At 48.6% G+C, this 20,340-nt stretch overlaps 1 protein-coding gene across 1 annotated transcript in view; it reads left to right on the top strand.

The window, feature by feature from the left end:
* KCNK12 (potassium two pore domain channel subfamily K member 12) overlaps positions 1–3,131 on the top strand; it is a 50,968-nt gene extending 47,837 nt beyond the window's left edge. Inside the window, exon 2 of the mRNA XM_003787898.3 lies at positions 2,082–3,131. Coding sequence (XP_003787946.1) covers positions 2,082–2,983 — 902 coding nt within the window. The 3' untranslated portion in view covers positions 2,984–3,131. The remainder of the gene's footprint in view (positions 1–2,081) is intronic.
* Positions 3,132–20,340: the final 17,209 nt, after the last annotated feature.

Genomic DNA, 20,340 nt, shown 5'->3' with positions numbered 1-20,340 from the left:
TCCCGAGTGGCTGGGACTACAGGCACCTGCCACAACACCTGGCTACTTTTTGGTTGCAGTTGTCATTGTTGTTTAGCAGGCTGGCCGGGTTAGAACTCACCAGCCTCAGTTTATGTCGCCAGTGCCCTAACCACTGAGCTACAGGTGCCAAGCCAATTTAAGAATTTTTAAGTTTTTATGAGTGCAAAAAAAAAAACCAAAAAAAGATAATTTAATAAATTATACAGCTAACACAATGTCACTACTGCCAAGTCAAAAGAACATTTCTGGCACCCAGGACGTCTCCTGTGTGTCCTCCCAGTCACTACCACCCTGCCACCATCTACCCAGAGGAAATCCCAATTTAGACATTTATCCAAATCACTTCCTCACTTTCCATTATGATTTTGCCAGCCAAGTATGCATCTCTAAAAAATATTGTGGTTTGCTTTTGCCTGGTTTTGAATTTTATATTAATAGAATAATATAATGCAGAATGCATTCTTCTGTTCATCATTCTTTTTGTGAAATCCATCCATGTTGTTGCAAATAGTTATAGTTCATGTTTTTCATTGCTATATACTATTTCCTTGTATGAATAGACAGTTGTTTGTGTTACTGGAAATTTGGGTTATTGATCTAGGATATTTTATAAATACACACACACACTACCATTCCACATCCATGTTTGGCCATGTAAATTCAGAGATAATTTCTTTATGAACTCAAGAACTTGAATTTGGATTTAAAGCATGAAGCAAAATCCCTCTATCAAATTCCTGGTTACACTGCTACTTTGGTTTTTTTCACTCTCTGTGTCCAAATTCTGAATCTAGAGTTATAATCCATCATCCTCAAAGAAGGTAATGTCATAAGATTTCCCCCTAACCTGTCATTAAGCACAAAATGAACATTATGCTCAGGCAGTTAGGCATTTCCTCCAGGGAAAGTAGAAAATTAGCACATAGCTTTAAGAATTTACACTGAAAGTGTTTCAAGAAATATTTCCTACAGTCTGTTTAGGGAAATAGTAAGCCAAATACAACAAATGCTTCTCCACCCCTTTCCCAGAGCTGACTCCACCCTGTGAGATGGCATCAGACAGGTAGCCCTCCTGACCCTGGGCATGAATTAAACCCAGATGCCCTTGCTTGGCACGGGGGCTGAGAGATGCATTGTACTGCTCAGATAAGTGGTGCCTTTTCAGCTCAGACTTCAAGCAGCAAGTGAATCTTCCTATCAAGAGATTAAATGTCCTTCCATAACCAGAGTCAGGCAACTATGGGTCCCACTGAAAGACCACAGCCAGCAGCAAGGAGACAGCTCAGGATGGAGGGGCAGAGCTGCCACTCTGCACTGCCCTGGATTGTACAGGGGAACACATGGTGGGCAGCCAAGTCTATGGAAATCAATTGATAACGACTCCCTTAAAGCCTGTGAGGCGGGTAAGTGAAGGATAAGGGTCCATAGCAATAAGCAGTGGTGCAGGAACAAAAGCAACCCCACACACATCAGTAGCACAGGACCCAGCTGGGCCAACACTTTCCCCTTGCTTAGGGAAGAAGGAGCTGACACCCAATGGCAGAGCCACGCTTACTCTGGAACAATCCTTTTGTCAGCTTCGTAAAGCTCTTTTCAAAGACCATTAATTATAGCTACCTGATCGCATTCTACCTGGTCCCAGACTGAGCACCTCCAAGCCCTTATGGAATTCTATCCTAACAAGGCTATCTGCCAGGTGTGCCACCGGTTACATTCAAAAAGCAACTTAGGAATAAAGGTGTGAGTTGATGGCTTTGTGGGCATCTGTTTTGTGAGGTTTCTATCTTGCATGTCCTGAGGGTCCTTGCTGGCGACTGTCCTGACCCACTTTGATGTATAAATCTCTATCTGGAAGGGCCACGTCTCCTGAGGCTTAGATCAGGAACCTTTTCTGGTACCACTAAGGGAGAGAAATGTCTAAGTACTGTTTCTCCTCCACTGGAGTGCCACCGCCATGCCAGCCAGAGTCTACATAAGCCTGCTAACCGCTTCCTCAATGCCCCTGGCTGGTAGGGACTCCATGCCTGGCCAGCACCGCTGACCCTGCTCTGTCTCCGCAGGTTTTGGCATGACCACCCCCGCGACGGTGGGCGGGAAGGCCTTCCTCATTGCCTACGGGCTGTTCGGCTGCGCCGGGACCATATTGTTCTTCAACCTCTTCCTGGAGCGCATCATCTCGCTGCTGGCCTTCATCATGCGCGCCTGCCGGGAGCGCCAGCTGCGCCGCAGCGGCCTGCTGCCCGCCACCTTCCGCCGCGGCTCGGCGCTGTCGGACGCCGACAGCCTGGCGGGCTGGAAGCCCTCTGTGTACCACGTGTTGCTGATCCTGGGCCTGTTCGCCGTGCTGCTGTCGTGCTGCGCCTCAGCCATGTACACCAGCGTGGAGGGCTGGGACTACATGGACTCGCTCTACTTCTGCTTTGTCACCTTCAGCACCATCGGCTTCGGGGACCTGGTGAGCAGCCAGCACGCCGCCTACCGGAACCAGGGGCTCTACCGCCTGGGCAACTTCCTCTTCATCCTGCTCGGCGTGTGCTGCATCTACTCGCTCTTCAACGTCATCTCCATCCTCATCAAGCAGGTGCTCAACTGGATGCTGCGCAAGCTGAGCTGCCGCTGCTGCGCGCGCTGCTGCCCCGCACCGGGCGCGCCCCTGGCCCGGCGCAACGCCATCACCCCCGGCTCCCGGCTGCGCCGCCGCCTGGCCGCACTGGGAGCCGATCCAGCGGCCCGCGACAGCGACGCCGAGGGTCGCCGCCTGTCTGGCGAGCTCATCTCCATGCGCGACCTCACCGCCTCCAACAAGGTGTCGCTGGCGCTGCTGCAGAAGCAGCTGTCCGAGACGGCCAACGGCTACCCGCGCAGCGTGTGCGTCAACACGCGCCAGAACGGCTTCTCAGGCGGCGTGGGCGCCCTGGGCATCATGAACAACCGGCTGGCGGAGACCAGCGCCTCCAGGTAGACCGCCCGCCCGCGCGCCGGGACCCTCGCCGGGCCGCCAGGCCGCTGGGCGTGGTTTGCTTCACTTCTCTCAGACGCTGGAGCTTTCTTAATCTTTATCCAATAAAATGAAACCAAAAAAAAAAAAAAAAAAAGTTTTTTTAAAGAAATGCTATTTGGCCAGGCTGATGTTATCAAAGGCAAGTTTTGGGGGAACTTGTTTTCCCTTGTGAGCCCCTTCTTGGAGAACCGTGGTCCCCAGCTGATTCTCCCTCAGGGAGAGAAAAAGTGACACCCCAGACCTCTATTCCATGCACTCCGCAGAGGAAAGAGTGCGGTCCCTGAGTTTTGCAGACTGGCAGTAAACCCGGTCCCCATGCACACAAGCAGCCGGCAACCCCAAAGCATATGGTGCAACTTTTCGTGGCTCTGAATTACCTCCTCAGCATTTAGAATCCTGGCCCAGCCTAGCAGCTTCCTTCTGGTCGTCAGAAGTGATATAGTCACAGTTTTGACAGGTGGGGGTGGGGAGAGCCATATGTTGCCTCTCGATGTATATATATAGAACAGCCACTACACACAGAGAATGGTGTAGTATTATGCAATGAGATGAAACAGCACCAACTCGCGAACTGTGGCATTTCCCCCAGATTTGGAAATTGCAGTGGTGAGGGTCTTAGCTGGCCTTTCTCAGCCTGGAGTTGGTCCGTTTAGCACAGCGCGCAGGGCAGCTACTTATAAGGCAGAAAGCCCAAGGCGCCTGCAGGGAGGGGAGTCCAGGTAGTAGAAACTCTATTCTGTTTCAGCTGCAGATCTCTGGGGTCTGGCACATCTTGAATGTCCCCAACCCTCTTCTTTCACTAGCGTCATCCACAGCAATACTTTTCATTATTAACCAGGAATATGGGAGTCTTCTCAGATAAGATTTTTCTTTGTTGGTGTGGATTTTTTTTCCCTAACTACCAATGATGAGTTTGACTTTTCCCCCCTTTTAGAGAGCCTGGGGGTGCAGAGCACAGGCCCCTGCCTCCCTTCCTCCTCCTCCTCTGAGTCAGGGCTCTGCCAGCTCCCAGCTTGGGGAAACCAGGACCCGCAGTACTAGGAACCTCAGAGCAGCCATCTTGCAATGTCAGGGCATTTGGTTCCAGAGCCCTTTAACGTTTTGGGGGCAAGAATGGCAGAATCCCATTCTAACCGTTGTTTATCAAGTGAATTTGCTCTCTCCATGCAGTCTACTGAAGTGGAGGAAGGCAAGAGGGACAAAGCTGGCAGAAATTTTAGGATCAAAGCTTTGCCCTGAGTGACCCTCAGGCTGAGGGACAGGTTTGTCCACACTTGCCCAGTGGCACCTAGGGGTCCCTGACCTGAAGTCTAGACACCCAGGCTTCCTTGAAAATATGCTGGTCTGCGGCTGTAAAGGAACACTCTGCCCACTTTTGTCATCCAAAGAGATAAAACGCCAGAGTTTATTCAGGCCCAATGTGACCCAACAATATACACAGCTTCTGACAGGAAGTCTTAGCAAATACCACTTCACCACTGCCAGCCCGAGCTGTGCTGTGAAATCTCTCTCCTTGGCAAGTGTGCCTGGAACACACATATGCACACAAACACACACACATGTGCACACACACACATGCTCACGCACATGCACGCATATATGCACGTGTACACACGCACACACACATAGCAGCAAGAGTCATGCTTGAATGTCAAACTCCTCTCCCTGCCCCCCAACTCAAGGCAGAAAGGAAAAATTATCTGGCATCTCAGATAATTTGGCTACTTTGGGTAATTTCTGATTCGGTTTTTAAATGCAGGCCTTAATCTAGGTGAAGCCCCTGAGGCAGGGCTGGCCAGGAAAGAGGGCAGACTTGCTATATCCCCTCTGAGAGCCACACCTCCAAGATTCACTGTGACTGCCCTTCAGGCCAGACCTATGAGACAGTGGCTGCGGTCACACTGAAGGGACTGCACACTCAGAGGGACACATGTTCTCTAGGGCAGGGGCCTCTGACAGGACCTGTAAATAAAGTGCCACATTTATCCCTTTCAAAGGAGGAACAATTAAAAGGCATCCAATTAAAGATATCACCTAGGCAACAGGAAATAACTTAGGGATCTGAGCCATCTAGAGGGGGAAGCAGAAATACCCAAGATAGAGGCATCTAGACAGTGAGGACTTAATCTGCAGGCGAAATAGCTTACCCATGGAACAGGAGACCTGAGACCCAGCTATCAAGACTCTGTGAGCTGAGCAGGCCTAAAAAGGCATCCAGGCCCCTAACCAGCACATAGGACTGCACAGAATCCTGTCTCCATGGGAGGAACCAGGACCTGCCTCCAGAGAAGAAAAACTCAAAACATTCCTTGGCAGTCTTCTGTGAGCAGTGCTTCCTAGAGTCTATACTAAGTTACTCATGTTGCAGCCTTAGCTGTTTTCACTTTTTCTATGCTGTGGCTCTGGAAGGAGGCAACTGGAGGCAGCTTCAGCAATCTTCTAAAGGAACCATACGCATGGTTTGGGGGAACAGGGAAGGGAGGACTTCCCAGAGAAACACCAATACTCCAGGGTACAATGGTAGCTCAGGATCCAGTGGCACACATGTATTTTTGCCAGTGTCCCCCTGGTCCCCATCCTCCAACACAATCTCAGTCATATTGTTGTGATATAACACATCTTCATCCTTCTCTCCCCTCAGGCCAAAGGGCTCAGTGCCCCAGCTGCCAGCGACTGCATCCCCAAAAAGTTGGAGCTACCAAAGTCGGGGGACTTGATGGAACATTAGACCCATGCTTAAAGGACATGTGGCTTGACATCCTGCTTGGGTCATCCTATCATTTCGGGAGCAATGCATTGATGGGAACCCCTTTATTTGGTATAGGTTCTTCTGAACCTCGGACTAAGAAGGAGCACCATTCCCCCAGTCTCCGAGGCCTCTCCCACAGTTGTGGGGGTCTTCGGTTTGCTCCACAGCTGATAGCTCATTGCAATCTACAGCTCCCTCAGGCTCTAGGAGTTGCTTCCTTAGTTCCACACTCACTCACCTCATGCTGGGGTTCTGGGCTCCCTTAAAGGTGGAATGGACTCAAAGAAGCCCTTGCCATTGGGCTGTGGCCACACAGAGGCCAGTGTTTTGGGGAACAGCTGAGCTAAAGAAGAGGTCAGAGAGCTCTTTCTCAGAGCTGAGCTAAAGAAGCCACCCTTGGTCAGGCTCAGACCTGTAATTCTAGCACTTTGGGAGGCCAAGGCAGGATGATCATTTTAGACTAGGAGTTGAAGATCACCCTGGGCAATACAGTGAGACCCCTATTTCTATTTAAAAAGAAAAAGAAGAAGAAGAAGAAGAAAGAAAAATTAGCCAGGCATCGTGGCGCACACCTGTAGTCCTAGCTAATCAGAAGGCTAAGGCAGGAGGTCACTTGAGCCTAAGAGTTTGAAGCTACAGTGAGCTATGATTATACCATTGCACTCCAGCCTGGTTAAAAGAACAAGACCCTGCCTCTGGGGGGAAAAAAAAGCCACCTTTGGTGTCCTAGCTTACTAAAGCCAGAGATTCCAGGCCTCATGAAGGCATCAAAGAATTAGGCCATCCCAGGCTCTTGGTTTGTGGAAAATGCCAGACAGCCCTGGGCATTTGTACAGCATCCTTGTGCACATATGTGTGTGCGTGCACACACACACCAGCCTTACAAAGAGCTACTATTCTTTTGCCCAAGGAAAAATCCAAGTCTGGACCACTTTAAGAAGAAAGATGTTCCATTTTTAACTCCCTAGAGATCTACTAGGGCCTGGAAAATTCCATGGGGGAGTTTTATGTATAATTTGCATGTATTTGTGTTTTACACAGAAGCCAGCATCCAAACTCAAGCCAAAATCTGGAAAATAGCTGCTTAACTGACCCAGGATCATCCATCCCTCAGACGTTCCAGAAGAGCCCCTCTGGGTGACTGAGCCCTTACAGCCAAAGGAGAAGCTTCTGGGGAACTGAGGCAGACAGCAGCTCAGCTAGGCAGATACCATAGGAGCTATGGGCCACGCAGTCGGGTCTTACTGTAACTTTTTACATTCTTAAAAACCAAAAAGCACAATTCCACTTGCACACTGTCTGGAAGGCACATCCAGATAGATATCTTAGGGCACTTCTGAGTCCAGAAGAGGCGCTGGAGCTTTGTTTATTTGTTGCAGGGGTGGGGAGGGAGGACGAAGGGCCCGCTAAAGCCATTCATGACCCCCAGGCAGGCTCATCAGCATGGACTTGGGGCCTGGACTCTTGCCCCCAGAGCAGCTCTGGCACCTTTAGGTACCCCAGAGCACAACTGGCTGCACCCGCACACTAGTCTCATCGTGCATTGAGGAGAAGCGATATTTCTGCACTAACCTGGCCTAAGACTCTGCCCTTTTCTTTCGGCCTCCTCCCCTTCCCCTTCTTCCCTACGGAGGCTCCCCATGCTTTAGGAATCATTTTTATGCTATGCATTCTCTCAGGAGGGGGGTTAGAGCATGTGAGGCAAGCCTGCAGGGTTTCTTAAACAATACATCTATTTTTCTGAGCAGCACTCCAAGAGAGGACTTGACGGGTGTTTAAATTAACGATGAATAAAATGCAGCCTGCCACCCCTTTGAGCTGTTTGCTTTCTGTCTGTCAGAGCCGCCCGCCTCCCCTTCTTCCTGTTCACACCTCCTCTTGAGAGAGCCCTGGAGCCTTCAGCTTCCAGGATTGGGTCTGGGTGGCAGCTCCCCTGGGAAGTTACTCCACAAAACAACAGTAATACCCCTCTGAACCCAGGGCACCAAGAGATCCTATGGGCAGCTTGGCCGGACTAAGCCAAAGCTGGGGGAGCTGGGAGATGGACCCACTCAGCTGTACACTAGACACTCCAAATGGAGCTAGAAAGGATCCTGAGGCCCAAGCCCCACCCAAGATTCTGATTTCATTGGTCTGAGAAGGAGCTCAGACAGACTCTGATGGGTAGCAATGGTCTCAAACCCCATTATAGACACAAAACATTCGGATTATGGTGGTATAGGAAGAGCATTTAGAAACCAAGACATCTGAATTCTACTTCTGGATCTATCATCTTTTTTATTTTCTTGAGATGGGGTCTCACTATGTTGCCCAGGCTGCTCTTGAACCCCTGGGCTCAAGTGGTCCTCCTGCTGTGGCCTCTTGAGTATCTGGGATTACCAGTGTGTACCTCTGTGCCCAGCTACTTCTGGATCTGATAGTTAGCTCACCTTGATCTTCAGTTTCCTCATCTCTAAAATGGGATAAGGATGCCATCTCTCTCCTCCCAGAAGCCTTATGAGAAGCAAATGAGAGGTGCTAGGTCGTGCCTGTGGCTCAAGGAGTAGGGCACCAGCCCCATATACCAAAGGTAGCAGGTTCAAACCTGGCCCCAGCCAAACACTACAAAAAAAAATTAAAAAAGGGAAATGAGGGTGCTCCCACCCTGCCAACCACAGCCACCCAAAAGCACGAGCCACCCCCTCCTCTCTACAACAGGGGCTACAACAGGGGCTGTCATGACATCACATGATAAAATGGAGTAAGAAGTCTTATAGGACTGTGCTGTGTACTGTTTTTCATTCTGGTTTCATTTTGTTTTAATGCTGGTCAAAGCTATTCAGTTGATTTCTTGATCTGCCTATGAATCATACCCAGCAGTCTGCAAAACACTGGCCTGTGGTATTTCTGGAAAAAGGGCTTCCTATTACCCTGCTTCCAGCTAAGCCCCATAGCTAGGCTACAGTAGTGGAGGGGACTGCATTCTTGGCACCTACCAACTCCCCTCTCTATTGCCATTCATTTCAGCCTCCTCCCCTACCCCTTCTGTGTGACAAACACAGGTGGGTGTTTTATCTGCGTTAAGTTGTCCAGATAATCTTAGTTTCCTTTTGAATCCAAAGGACTATGATCTCTATGACATTTTAGACTCACAGCCAGCAATCTATGGATAGACTTTCAACCCTCTCTCTTCTATGGTCAGTTAGTTCCCTTTCTATGAATATATCAAAAAGATAGCTATAGGAGCTGGCCGCCATAGGTCAGTGGTTAGCGCGCTGGCCCTGCACACCAGCAATCACCGGTTCCAGCCTCACCTGGGCCTGATAAACAAAACAACAACAGAAGTAGATAAGTAAAGAGGACTTTTATATACCAAACCAGGCCTCTGCACAAGAGACTTGCATATTTATCTCACTTAATCATCTCACTAGCCCTGGGAATTTGGGGCTTTCCCCTATTTTGTCAGAGAAGTCAAGTAACTCATCTACTTTGGGGTCAGCCACCCTGCCCATATTAGGGGCTAGAGAGACAGGTAAGAAAGATAGAGGAGCAAGATCTTGCTGGCCCTGGGCTCCAGGCTCTTGGAGGCTGACAAGAGACGTGCACTGCTATATGGCATGCTAAGGGCTCTGCATCCACCGGGCAGCCTGGGCATGTAGGAAAGCCTCTCAGAAGGTGCAGTGCAAGCTGAACTCAAGAGGGAGCTGTGGGGGAGCATCTGAGCAGGAGTGGGAAGAGCGTCCCAGGCAAGGGAGCAGCTATAAGAAGCCCGGAGAGGGAGCTCGTTTGGGTAACTACAAAGGAAGGAGAGGAGAAATGTAATCCATGGGGATTTCCATCAAGAGCCACACTCAGCAAACATATGCAAAGTGCCTGATCTAGCTTGGATAATTTGTTTCACTTCTTCCTCTTCCAAGGACATGGAGGGGCAGGACCAGCAGGATGGATCATCCTGGGTATAGGATGGGAGGAAATATCCTCTGCTGAGGACTGCCAAGCTTCCTGCTGAAGTTGCAGCTGCAACACACATCCCCACCCTATGCTGTGAGAGCCTCCATGAGCACCAGATCCTGGTTTTCACCTGTTTCTGCTCCCCCAAGAACCAGTGAAGTACTGTTCTCTAGAGTTGTACAGTCCAGTAGGTAGCCACTAGCCACACACAGCTATATAAATGTAAGTGAATTTAAATTAAATTTTCAGCTCTTTGGTTGCACTGAGCACATTTTAAGTGCTCACTAAGCCACATGTGGCTTAAAATGGCTACTATAGTGGGCAGTGCAGATAGAGAACATTTCTCTTCTCCCTCATTCCCTATGGAAGCCACTCACTCACCATTCACCATGGGCCATCCATCCCTCTCCCACCCCCAGGGTATAAAAGCATTTGGTTTCATGTCTTTACACCACTATGGGTAACATTTATGTTCTGTGGGCGGCCCTCTGTAAAATGGGAGTCCTTCTCACCACAGACACCACCTAGGTTAGGGTTACAGACAGCCTTCTTTGGGACACATGTATTTGCACATACCATAGCATTGGTCCAAATGCATGTACGTATGCATTAGGCACACAAATATCTATAATAAAAGCCTAGTGCCACAATTGCTGTAATTAAGACACAAAGCAAAACTTGATGAGGCTGCTCCCTCTTGGACGCTTATAGTGCGATGCTCTGGCCCACAGGGAACAAAGAATGGAGGAGCACTTGCTTGACTCTGCAGATGCAGGTGAACGGGCCCCGGCACGGAGGTCACACAGCAGTTCGCTAGCCAATCCAAGCAGAAATGACATCTCCCTGCCCCCAACTCTGTCCAGTCCACTTGTTTAGTTTTGTGTTCATTGGTTCAACAAACATATATGAGCACCTACTGTGTGTACACTCTGGGTTAGGCCCCACGGAGGTTACAGAGTTGAGGGGAGAGGAATCTAGTCCTCTGCTATTCAGGAGCTAGGATATGTCAGTAGGTCACCACAGAAGCAGGGAGAACCCAGCTGGGTAGCCCCTGGGCTCTGAGAGGTTCTGGGGAGGCCCCACACCGAGCACTGGGCCACTTAGTGCTTTACCCAGTTCTATTTCTCTGGCCCTTCATTCCTTTTCTGTCTTCCATGTGGCAAAGAATAAGCCACCTCCTCTGTTTATCAACCTCAGCAGGCAGTTGATACCAGTGGTGAAAGACCTCTTCCTTCCATATCCCATCCTCTCTGCTTCTCCACTTAAAATTACCTTAGGCAGGTTCTTAGAGTCCTTCTCACAGGCAGGGCACAGGTTCCATGGGGCAGGACAAGCCAGAGCTGGTCGTATTCACAGCTCTGAGTAGTAGCCACCTGCAGCCAGAGCACAGGCTTGCTGAGATGCCCTGACGCAGATCCTGGAGCCCTGGTTTTTGTGAGTCCAGGGTGCTTTCTCATCACCTTCTACTGGGAACACTATCCCTGTCCTTTTGGAAAACTCCACCCATCATGCATCTCCTTGCAGTCTAGTGGGCCTGTTAGTGCCAGTGTCCCTGTGTATCAGCTAGGAAAGCCTTCAACTGTGAGTAACGGAAAGCCCAGCAATGGGCAGCTTAGAGAAATAGAAGTCAGGGTTTATTATTTACCAGAACCAGCCCTCCAGAGCAGGTGGTCTGGGGCCCTTGCAGTGACAGTGATGCTGTCAGTAAGGCTGGCTCCTCCTCCCCCCTCTGCCATCCTTTCCGTGTTGGCTTGTCACCTCGGGTGCCAGATGGCAGCTACACCTCCACGGCTCACATCCATGTTACTAGCAGCAAGAAGTAGGAAGGGAGAAGGCCAAAATGTTCTCTCCTGACAAAGCCTTTTCCTAAGCCCCCCTAGGACATTCTGTTGGCATCTCTTTGGCCAGAAGGGTGTCACATGGTCATTGCCACTTATGAGGAAGGCTGGGGATGGAGCATTTTACTTTCAATCTTCTATTCAAGTGGACAACAGGGCAGGGGGTATTGGGATGAGTGTGGAATGAGACTGAGACCGCCTACAGCGCCTGCTGCCGCTCCCCACTGTGGCTGGATTAATCATCCGCAAAGACACAGCCATTGGCCTAATGGGGCACATGCTCCACGGGAGAAGTTTCCTGCCTTTCCCTAGACTGGAACTGGGGGAGTAGCTCTTTTTTGTCTTGGTTTATAAATTAGGCCAGGGTGCATCAGTCAGGGCCAAGTTAAGGCAATAGAATCCAATCTACCTTGTTTAAGCAGAGAAAGATTTATCATCGGTGATAAACTCTGACCTGGCTACTTGGCTTGCTGACATTGATGACCTGACTGGGGGACATAATCCCAACTTGGGCATGTCACAGAGCACTGGACACCACAGCCCTGAGCCAGGTACCACGTGCCCATGGCAGCCTGCCTCCAGACAGCTAATGCACAACTGAAATGTTGGGAGCCAGTCAGTATCACTCAGAGATTCTGCTTTCTTGCTATGGGACGGACAATTTGCAGTCTTCTGATTTTAAAAGAGCAACCTCATTTCTCCTCCTCAGACTTCATTCTCAGTAGCCTTCCAAGGCCCTGTCCTGAATCAAGTTTCCTGTTTGGCAATAAACTTTTTCACTCGGTGCTCAATGTTCTCCAATGGGTTTTCTTTTCTCTCTAGCCTAGACTATGAAAAGCCCCTCCCACCATCCCTGGGAAGACTGAAGAGACTCCAGGTTGAGCTCTAGAGACACACCCACAAAACCAGGTCACTGGGGGGATTACTATTTTTTTCCAATCAGGAAGTAGCCCTTTTCAGGTGCCACTATGATAAAGATGCCCCTCTAGGAAAACCAAATACCCTCACTTGCTAGTAAGTAAAAAACAGCAGAAGCATGGGCTCCTCCTCTAATCCACCTTTCAAATCTTGCTCAAGTGCATCTAATGTGCAGAATCCAAATCTTATCCAGTCTAGTAGCTACAAGAGAATCTGGTGAATGTAGTTTTCCATCTTCTAGTCTCTGCAGTACAGGATGGCCTTCTAGAAGTAGGGTGGAAGTGACGCTAAATACTCACCTGCTACGTCCTCCCTGACAGGACTGCAGTCCTCTTACCCCACTCCCAACCCCCCACTCCTGCTCCCAGAACATCAGCCTAAATGAGAGGAGAAGCCCACTGTGCCAAGTGGGCAGAGGCAGGCAGAATACTGCAGCTCTTCCTCCAAGTCTGAGAACTTCCTCAGTTTCTTCCCAGCAGTGCAATCCGGTAATTTCACTGTTTGGTTGAGTTAGGTTTACTTGCAACTGCAGATATTTGAACTAACATTGTTCCTTTATCCAAAATCATCTCCCTTCTCAATCCTTGAGGGCTGAAATGCCTTTTCACAATGACAGTAGCTTTCACTGAAAAGTTTGTTCTTGGAATCCAGACACCTGCAGGAGAGAGGGTCTAATAACAGATTCACATTAAAGTGTAAATGACTCAGAGTAGAACTTCTCCCAAGGCCAGGTTCTGATGGGAGGAAAAAAGCCTTGGCTCCTAGTAGATGGAGATGGAAACCCACCAACACCTCTCCATTAAGTTTCTAACAAATGCTCAGTCTTCAGTGTTGATTTAACGTTTATGTGACAGAGTCTCTCCCAATCCAACTTCTAAGACTATTAACCAGGCACTCCAACATTCACAGGAGTCTCTCAGTCGGCCCTCTTCTCTGTATTTCAACTTCCTTGAATCTCTTCTGAGTACCCAGAGCTTGGGACGAGAGAGTAGGAGGGAGATTTCTACAGGCTAGAGAGCCAGAGAGTGGAATGTTTGCCTCTCCTCAGCCTACTCTCCTCACTCCTCCCTTCCCTAATAAAAGATTTTCCTTCTCATTGGTTAAATATCAAAATAATAAAAAGGGGGGAAAGTTCTTATGTTAATTGTTTTTTAGTCCTGAACAAGTTAACAGGAATGATGCAAGCTTTCGGAACCAGAAGTCCAGGGCCCAAGCTTCTCCTGGATGCTGTGATCTGCCAAGATGCCTTTCCTTGAAGGAGTTAAGCCCTACTGTGCCTGGCTCCTCTTGCAGTCTCACAGGCAGTGAGCCCCCCGTTCCTCTCTGCTCTACACCAGCTACTCCCTGTAGGTGCTTTTCCTACTAAAGAAACTCTAGAGAAATTTGCCACCAGCTTCACCAGCTCCCATTGTCCCCTTAAGTCATCTGGCCATAGAAGGAGGGAGCCAAGCACCACTGACATTTCATTCCTCCCTCTTGCTCACCCTCTGCACACTAGGAAAATGTTTTATGTGGGAAACAACTGAACTAGATCTGCTGAGACCACTGACAGAGAACCTTGGCTCTCTCTGCCATACCAAGCTGTAGCCATGGAAAATGTTATGTTGACCCCAAGCCCCAGAAGATTGCTACACTCCACTGTTCGTGGGTACCTTCTCTTCTAACATTTCCTCTCCATTGGTCATTTCAAGATCTAACACCAGATGATCCAAGCCCCGCTGGAGAGTCCCACAGTTGCCTGGAGAGTCATCTAGATCTATAGTATATTTGTATGAAGAAGAAATAAACCTCTGTCATTTTAAGCCACTAAGATTTTTGGATTGTTTGTTACTGCAGCTTAACCTTGCCTATCCTGACTGATACACACTTTTTCCTTTGATGCCCTGTAGTTGTTCTCATCATGGTTCCATCCTCTGGGAAATCTCCCAGGAACAAGGCCCAGGTCATCCCTTTAGCATTTACTTGAACAAGTCACAGCCTTTGTTGAGGATTGCTTTTCTCACCTATAAAGTGGAGTTTTAAATGTTATTACATAGTTCATCAGGGTTTATGAGGATAAAAAGAGGTAAATCATGGAAGCAACACGATTTTTAAGAATTCAATCTCTTTTCTTCCCATATCTCCATCTTTAACTCCCATCTCATCTTTTCCAGTGCCCATGTCAGGGAGGCCACAACCAATGCTCACTCATGGCCAGCTGAAGACAAAATGACCAGCACGTTCCCTGGCCAAAGACTTATATCTGGGAAGCATTCAAGGAAAAACCCCAGATAAATTGGTGGCTGCCTGTGAGGTGAGATTTCCAGGCATCTCTTCCCCTATTTCACTTAAGGAAAAGAACAACCTACCCTCCCCCACCAACTTCATGATGCTGAAAATTGATGAGGTAGCCTGCTGTGGGACCTTTGAAACACTCAGGGTTTGGGTGCACACACCTTTTGTTGGGAGTCCCCAAGACCTTGAGATTCAATGACTCACTAGAGGGACTCACAGAACTCAAAAAAGCCATAGTATATGCAGAGATGGCTTATTAAAGTGAAAGGTACAGATTAAAGACAGCAAGGGGAAAGGTAGAGAGAGAATCCAGGAGAAACAGGAGCAAGTTTCTGGTCATCCTCTCCTAGGGCTTCATTCCTCAGCAATACTTAAACAACACACACAGAATCCACATTCTCCTCAACTTATGGTGTGGTCATATCCTGATAAACTCATCATAAAGTTGAAAATCACAAGTGGAACCGAGGCTAAGTCGAGGTTATGGGCACTGCCAGCTCCCTGGAGTGGCTATGTAACTGACCTCAGCTTCTCATTCTTCCCTCCTTCTAGGGGTCAAAGCAAATGCAGTGTGGGGAAGGAAGGCAGGTTTTTACCTTAAATCACACTGTTAGTACAAACTATCAATTTCTCAGGTAGAAAGGTGAGACCCTTATCAGGGTGACCCTTATCAGGCAGAGTATTAGGTCACTAAGGTGACCCTTATCAGGCAGAGTATTCTAACAGCTCACAGTTATTTCCCAGGAGCAGGCCAGGGCCACCCCCTTCTTCCCAACTCCAGGTGTGCCAAGCTAGCCCTTATTGCACACACTGGCACCTGGGTCCAGTTCTTCATTTGCAGGCAGCCTCTGCCTCCCAAGTCATGCCAACAGAGTCCAGGCACCAAATAAGGGCAATGGCAGCCACAGAGCTCCGGCCCCTCCCAGCAGACTGAGCACCAAAGATCCCAGACCCGACAACCCACCACCTACCTCTCACAAGCGCCCAAGCAGCCAATGTGTTCTTCTCGGTGGCTTCACTGTACCCTTGAAAGCTTCACTGTGGCCACCCCTCTTGTTTCCTGAGTCTCTGTGGTGCATAGGAGAGGCCCTTATGTGCCCCTCTCGCCACCACCACATGGCCAGTTGTCAGCTTTCTCTCCACTAACCCTACTGCCCCTTGCAGCCCACTGAAAGGAGTCTGGCTGTCTCTTTGACCTGAAGCCCTCTCTTTCAAGGAGCCAATGAAGAACTGGGTCAAAGGGTACTCTTCTGGCTCTATCTAGTGTCTCCTCTCATAGAACTCCAGGTCCACTGCAAATGCCTCAGATCATGCCACCTCACATGGAGAAGTTTCTTCTCCACCTTATCAACACCCTGGTGGATGGGAAAGGGCAACCTCTGTCCCCCATCATAGGGAGGCATTCCAGGACTCAAGCACCCACTTCAAAGTCCACAAGAATCCCCAAAGGAGCTGTGTGGGCCTGGCAGCACCTGCCAGTAAGCCAATGTGCCTCCCCCCAGGTGCAAGTAAGACAGGGTTATACTTGTCCATTCCCCAAAACAACATATGTGAAAAAGTAATGTCAACTATTGAAAGCTGTACAAACAGAAAAGAAGAGGATTACTGGGCTTTTGCGCTGACAGAAGTTTTTCTCCAAGGTATCATTGGAAGTATAAATAACTGGGGAGGGAGGAGACAGTGTGGTTTCCACTTATACTACAATGCAAATGACCGATAACAGACCCCTGCAGAGGGCTGTTTATGAGCAGGCTAAAGCAGAACTAGCAGGCCTCACTGGCACCTTGAGGGGGAAAAGAGGGGGGCTGTCGCTGAGGTGTGGTGGGCGGGACACAGAAGCAGTTTTGTGGTTTGTCAGAAGCCTGGACTCCTAGAGGACAGAGCAGTTATGGCAGCTTGTTCTATCATGGCAGGGCCTGCCAACAGGCGCTTGGCCTCACTAGTCACCTAGACAGGGATTCTGGTGTCATCCACAGCCATGGGGAATGCAAGGATCGGGTACATGGTGGGAGAAGTCATAGTTGACAGGGCCAGCTGGCTTTTGCCTGGGCCCCACCTTTCCTGCACACAGCATTTTAGGACAGCTCTACTGAGGGTTTGACCCCAACTCCTCTCCTATCAGGAGGCGAATGGGCTTCTGAGGCTGACATTTGAACCACTCAGGCCTTGAGGTGACCAGCTCTTTCCTCAGTGCCCACTGCAGACGCACAGCCATGCCAGCCTGCTCCACTTTTGATCCAACAGCCACATGCTCTCTGAGTCAGTGTGTCTGGGAAAATTCTAAAGATCAGTGTTTTGTTGTTTACTAAGTGCTGGGTTGACTTTCAGAGTGTGGTAGGTTTGTCTATTCACACTGACCTAGATGAAGGTTATGCTAAGCAAATTTCTTAACCTTTCTGTGAATCAGTTTCAACATCTTAAAATGGGAAAACATTAATCCACAGGTTCAACTTCTTTTGTGCAAATGTGACTGCCAGATGTCATCCATTGATCTATCCATCCCTCCACTCATACATCTATCCATCCATCCATCCATCCATCCATTCATCTACCCACTCATCCATTTATCCATCCACTTGTCTACCCATCTACCTTTTCTCCACCCATCCATTTATCCATCCACTCATCCATCCCTCTGCTCACTCATCCTTCTGTCTATCCACTCACCCATCTATCCATTTATCCATTCACTTGTCCTTCTATCCTTCCATTCATCTACTTATCCATCCATGTATTTATATCATCTATTGACTACCTTCTATGCACAAACTGCTGCAAGTTGTACACAGTAGTAAGTAGTAGATATGGGAATCAATAAGCAAAAAATTATGCATCAAAACCATGATATAAATAACTTGACATGAAGTGAAAAGAGTCATAAGGGAGGTACAGAGAAAGTGTTGAGAGATCAAACACTCCTGGGCCTCTCTTTAAGCTGCAATTGAAGGCAATTGCCAGAATTACATTTTATTTGATAAAACATTTCGCTTTCCCCAATGAAGACCACCAGGACATTTTGTTCCTTTTCCATAAGGAAGATGCCTCAAATTCTAATTAGTCTAACCCTGGCAATGGTTTTGTCTTGCCTTTCATTTTCCTGTATTCAGCTCTAAGTTGCTCCTGTGAGGACAATTTACAGAGCCCAGGTTTCTTCCCAGATTTTAATTGGGCTTTCCATGAGGGATTTTTGAATGAGCTAAATAAGGAAATGATGGCTACATTAAGGACAGCCTCCTTGGGCCAGACATTCACTACATAGCTGCTCCAAGGTTTCTCCCCATGTCCTGAGTCCTGCCATATTTCAGTTCAACCCCAAGAAGAATCTGGAAGGGGGGGGTAATATCTCCCAATGCAAGTGCTTGATAATCACCATAGCTGGCAATTAAAGAAAAATCTCTTCTGTTTTGTTATCACATGAGGAAAAAAGACCCATTCACATGCTGAAAGAAAGATCCCAACTCTCAGGACTCTCCTTAGGCTGCCACTCACCCCTGTAGGAAAAATTTGACTACAAGACATAAGGCAGGAGGCGGGATCTCACCTAATGCACACACTGTGAGGGGCTCTTCTACAAATGGAACTTTACCCTGGAAGTGAGAACAATGTATCCTAAAAATTGTACCCTCGTATTAATTTGAATAAAGTTTAAAAATAAATAAAAAATATTCCTGCAGAGATGTTGCTGAGACAATGCTGTCAAGTTATCTGGTGTGATGAATTTGGGGATGGGAGACCTATCTCTGACCCTTACCAGCTGTGTGAGTTTGGGCAAGACCTTTCAGCTCGCTGAATCTCCCCCTACTCTGCTTGAACAGTTCATTTTCAGTGCCAGAGCAACAAAGACTGTGACAGTGCTCTTTGTGCAAGCCACTTCCAGGAATAAGGACCACTGGGAAGCCAGTCTTCCTTCTTTCCATCAGCTCAGTGACCACGGGCAAATAACTTTCCTTTTTTGAGCTTCCAGGCCCTTGTCTGTGAGCATTATAAGTATGCATAGCACACTGAGTGCTCAGAAGATTTTAGTTCTGCCCTGACACATTTGTTGTCCTCCCCCCACCCCCAGCAAAGTTCCCCTGTACTGAGTGCCCAAGGCAGATGGTCTGCCTGAACTCCCAAGCTAACAGCAACAGAATATTGTTAAGTGCCCACCTCCTTAATGCCTTGGGGCGATTCCCTCTGAGAAGACAATCCAGGCTCAGCAAGCTTCTGAGTTCTACAAAATGATTTACAAAGGCCAGTGTAGTAGCTTATGCCTGTAATCCTAGCACTTTGGGAGGCTGAGGCAGGAGGATCCCTTAAGCTCAGGAGTTTGAGACCAGCCTGAGCAAGAGCTAGACCCCTTTTCTTGAGGTAGAACAAGCAGACAATTCATGTACACTGGGCACACAGGATAGTGCAGGCAGGCGTGTAGCCCCACTTGGCCACATGCAGGCCACTCTCATGTGAGGCAGAGGGCATACTGCCTCCCTGCTCACCACCAAGACTAGCCTCATCATGGAAGCAGCTGACATTGATTGAGGGCTTGCTAGGAGCTGAACACTGTGCTTGGCTTTTCTTGTGCCTGCTCTCCTGGAATCCTCACAAGTATCCTACAAGGAAGTATGCAGATGTGAGCTGTTTCTCTAGTCACCTCTTCATTTTTTTTGGATCGGGGTGCTGTTAAAAAAAAATTTATTCACGACACTTGTTAAAGGCAGTAGGAAGACTACCCAAAGGGTGCCCTGCCCACTGCAATGGGGTCTTGCAAGAGGTAAGAGGAATTGGACTTGACTCTAACTACAGTGAAGCAGGTAGGAATTTATAGCCAAGGAACGGGGTGGAGGTCAGTGGATGGAAAATTATAAGAGGAAAGGTCAGGGGGGAAGGAATTCTAGCTGAAGGCAGGCCAGGTGAGGCCAAGGATGGGGATTATTGCTAAACTGCCTGATGGGGCAGGATTCTTCTCAAACTAGAGTCTACAAGGGCAGAGAGGGAAGTCCACAGTCGGGGCCTACACAGAAAGGACTCAGAGGAGCCTTGCTGAAATTTTGGTCAAAGGAGAAGGTATTTGCCAGTACCCTACTTCCTCTGGGGAAAAGAGCTACAGATCAAGTCCAGTCACTTAATAGCCAGTGATTTAATCAATCAGGCCTACTTAATGAAGCCTCCAAAGAATCCCTAAATGATGGGGTTCAGGGAGCTTGCAGGTTGGTGAGCTGGGTGCTGGGAGGATAACACTCCAGAGAGCATGGCAGTCCCACCCCACCCCCAAATGGCAGCATTGCTTCCATTTGGCTATTCCTGAGTTTTAGCTCTTACAGTAAACTGAATGGCAAGTAAAGTCCTTTCTTGAGCTCCATGAGTTGTTCTAGAAAATTATCAAACCTAAGGAGGGCTTGTGGGAATCCCAAATCTGTAGTCAGCTGGGCAGAAATGTGAGTCACTTGGAACCCCCCCCCCCATTTGAAGTGGGGCTAGTCTTGTGGGACTGAGCCCCTAACCCATGGAATTTGGGCTAAGTCCAGATAGTATCAGCAGTAGATTGAATTTTGGACATCCCGTTGGTGTCAGAGAATAAGAAAGCAGCCACAAGGGAACTGGAAAACTTGGTGAGACCTAAAGGGGAAGCC

The sequence above is a fragment of the Otolemur garnettii genome, unplaced genomic scaffold (genome assembly GCF_000181295.1).
Source record: "Otolemur garnettii isolate 467f Iridium unplaced genomic scaffold, OtoGar3 scaffold00024, whole genome shotgun sequence".
Classification (NCBI taxonomy): Eukaryota; Metazoa; Chordata; class Mammalia; order Primates; family Galagidae; genus Otolemur; species Otolemur garnettii.
Note: the sequence above shows the minus strand (reverse complement) of the source record. Positions and strands in the feature narration are given on the sequence as shown.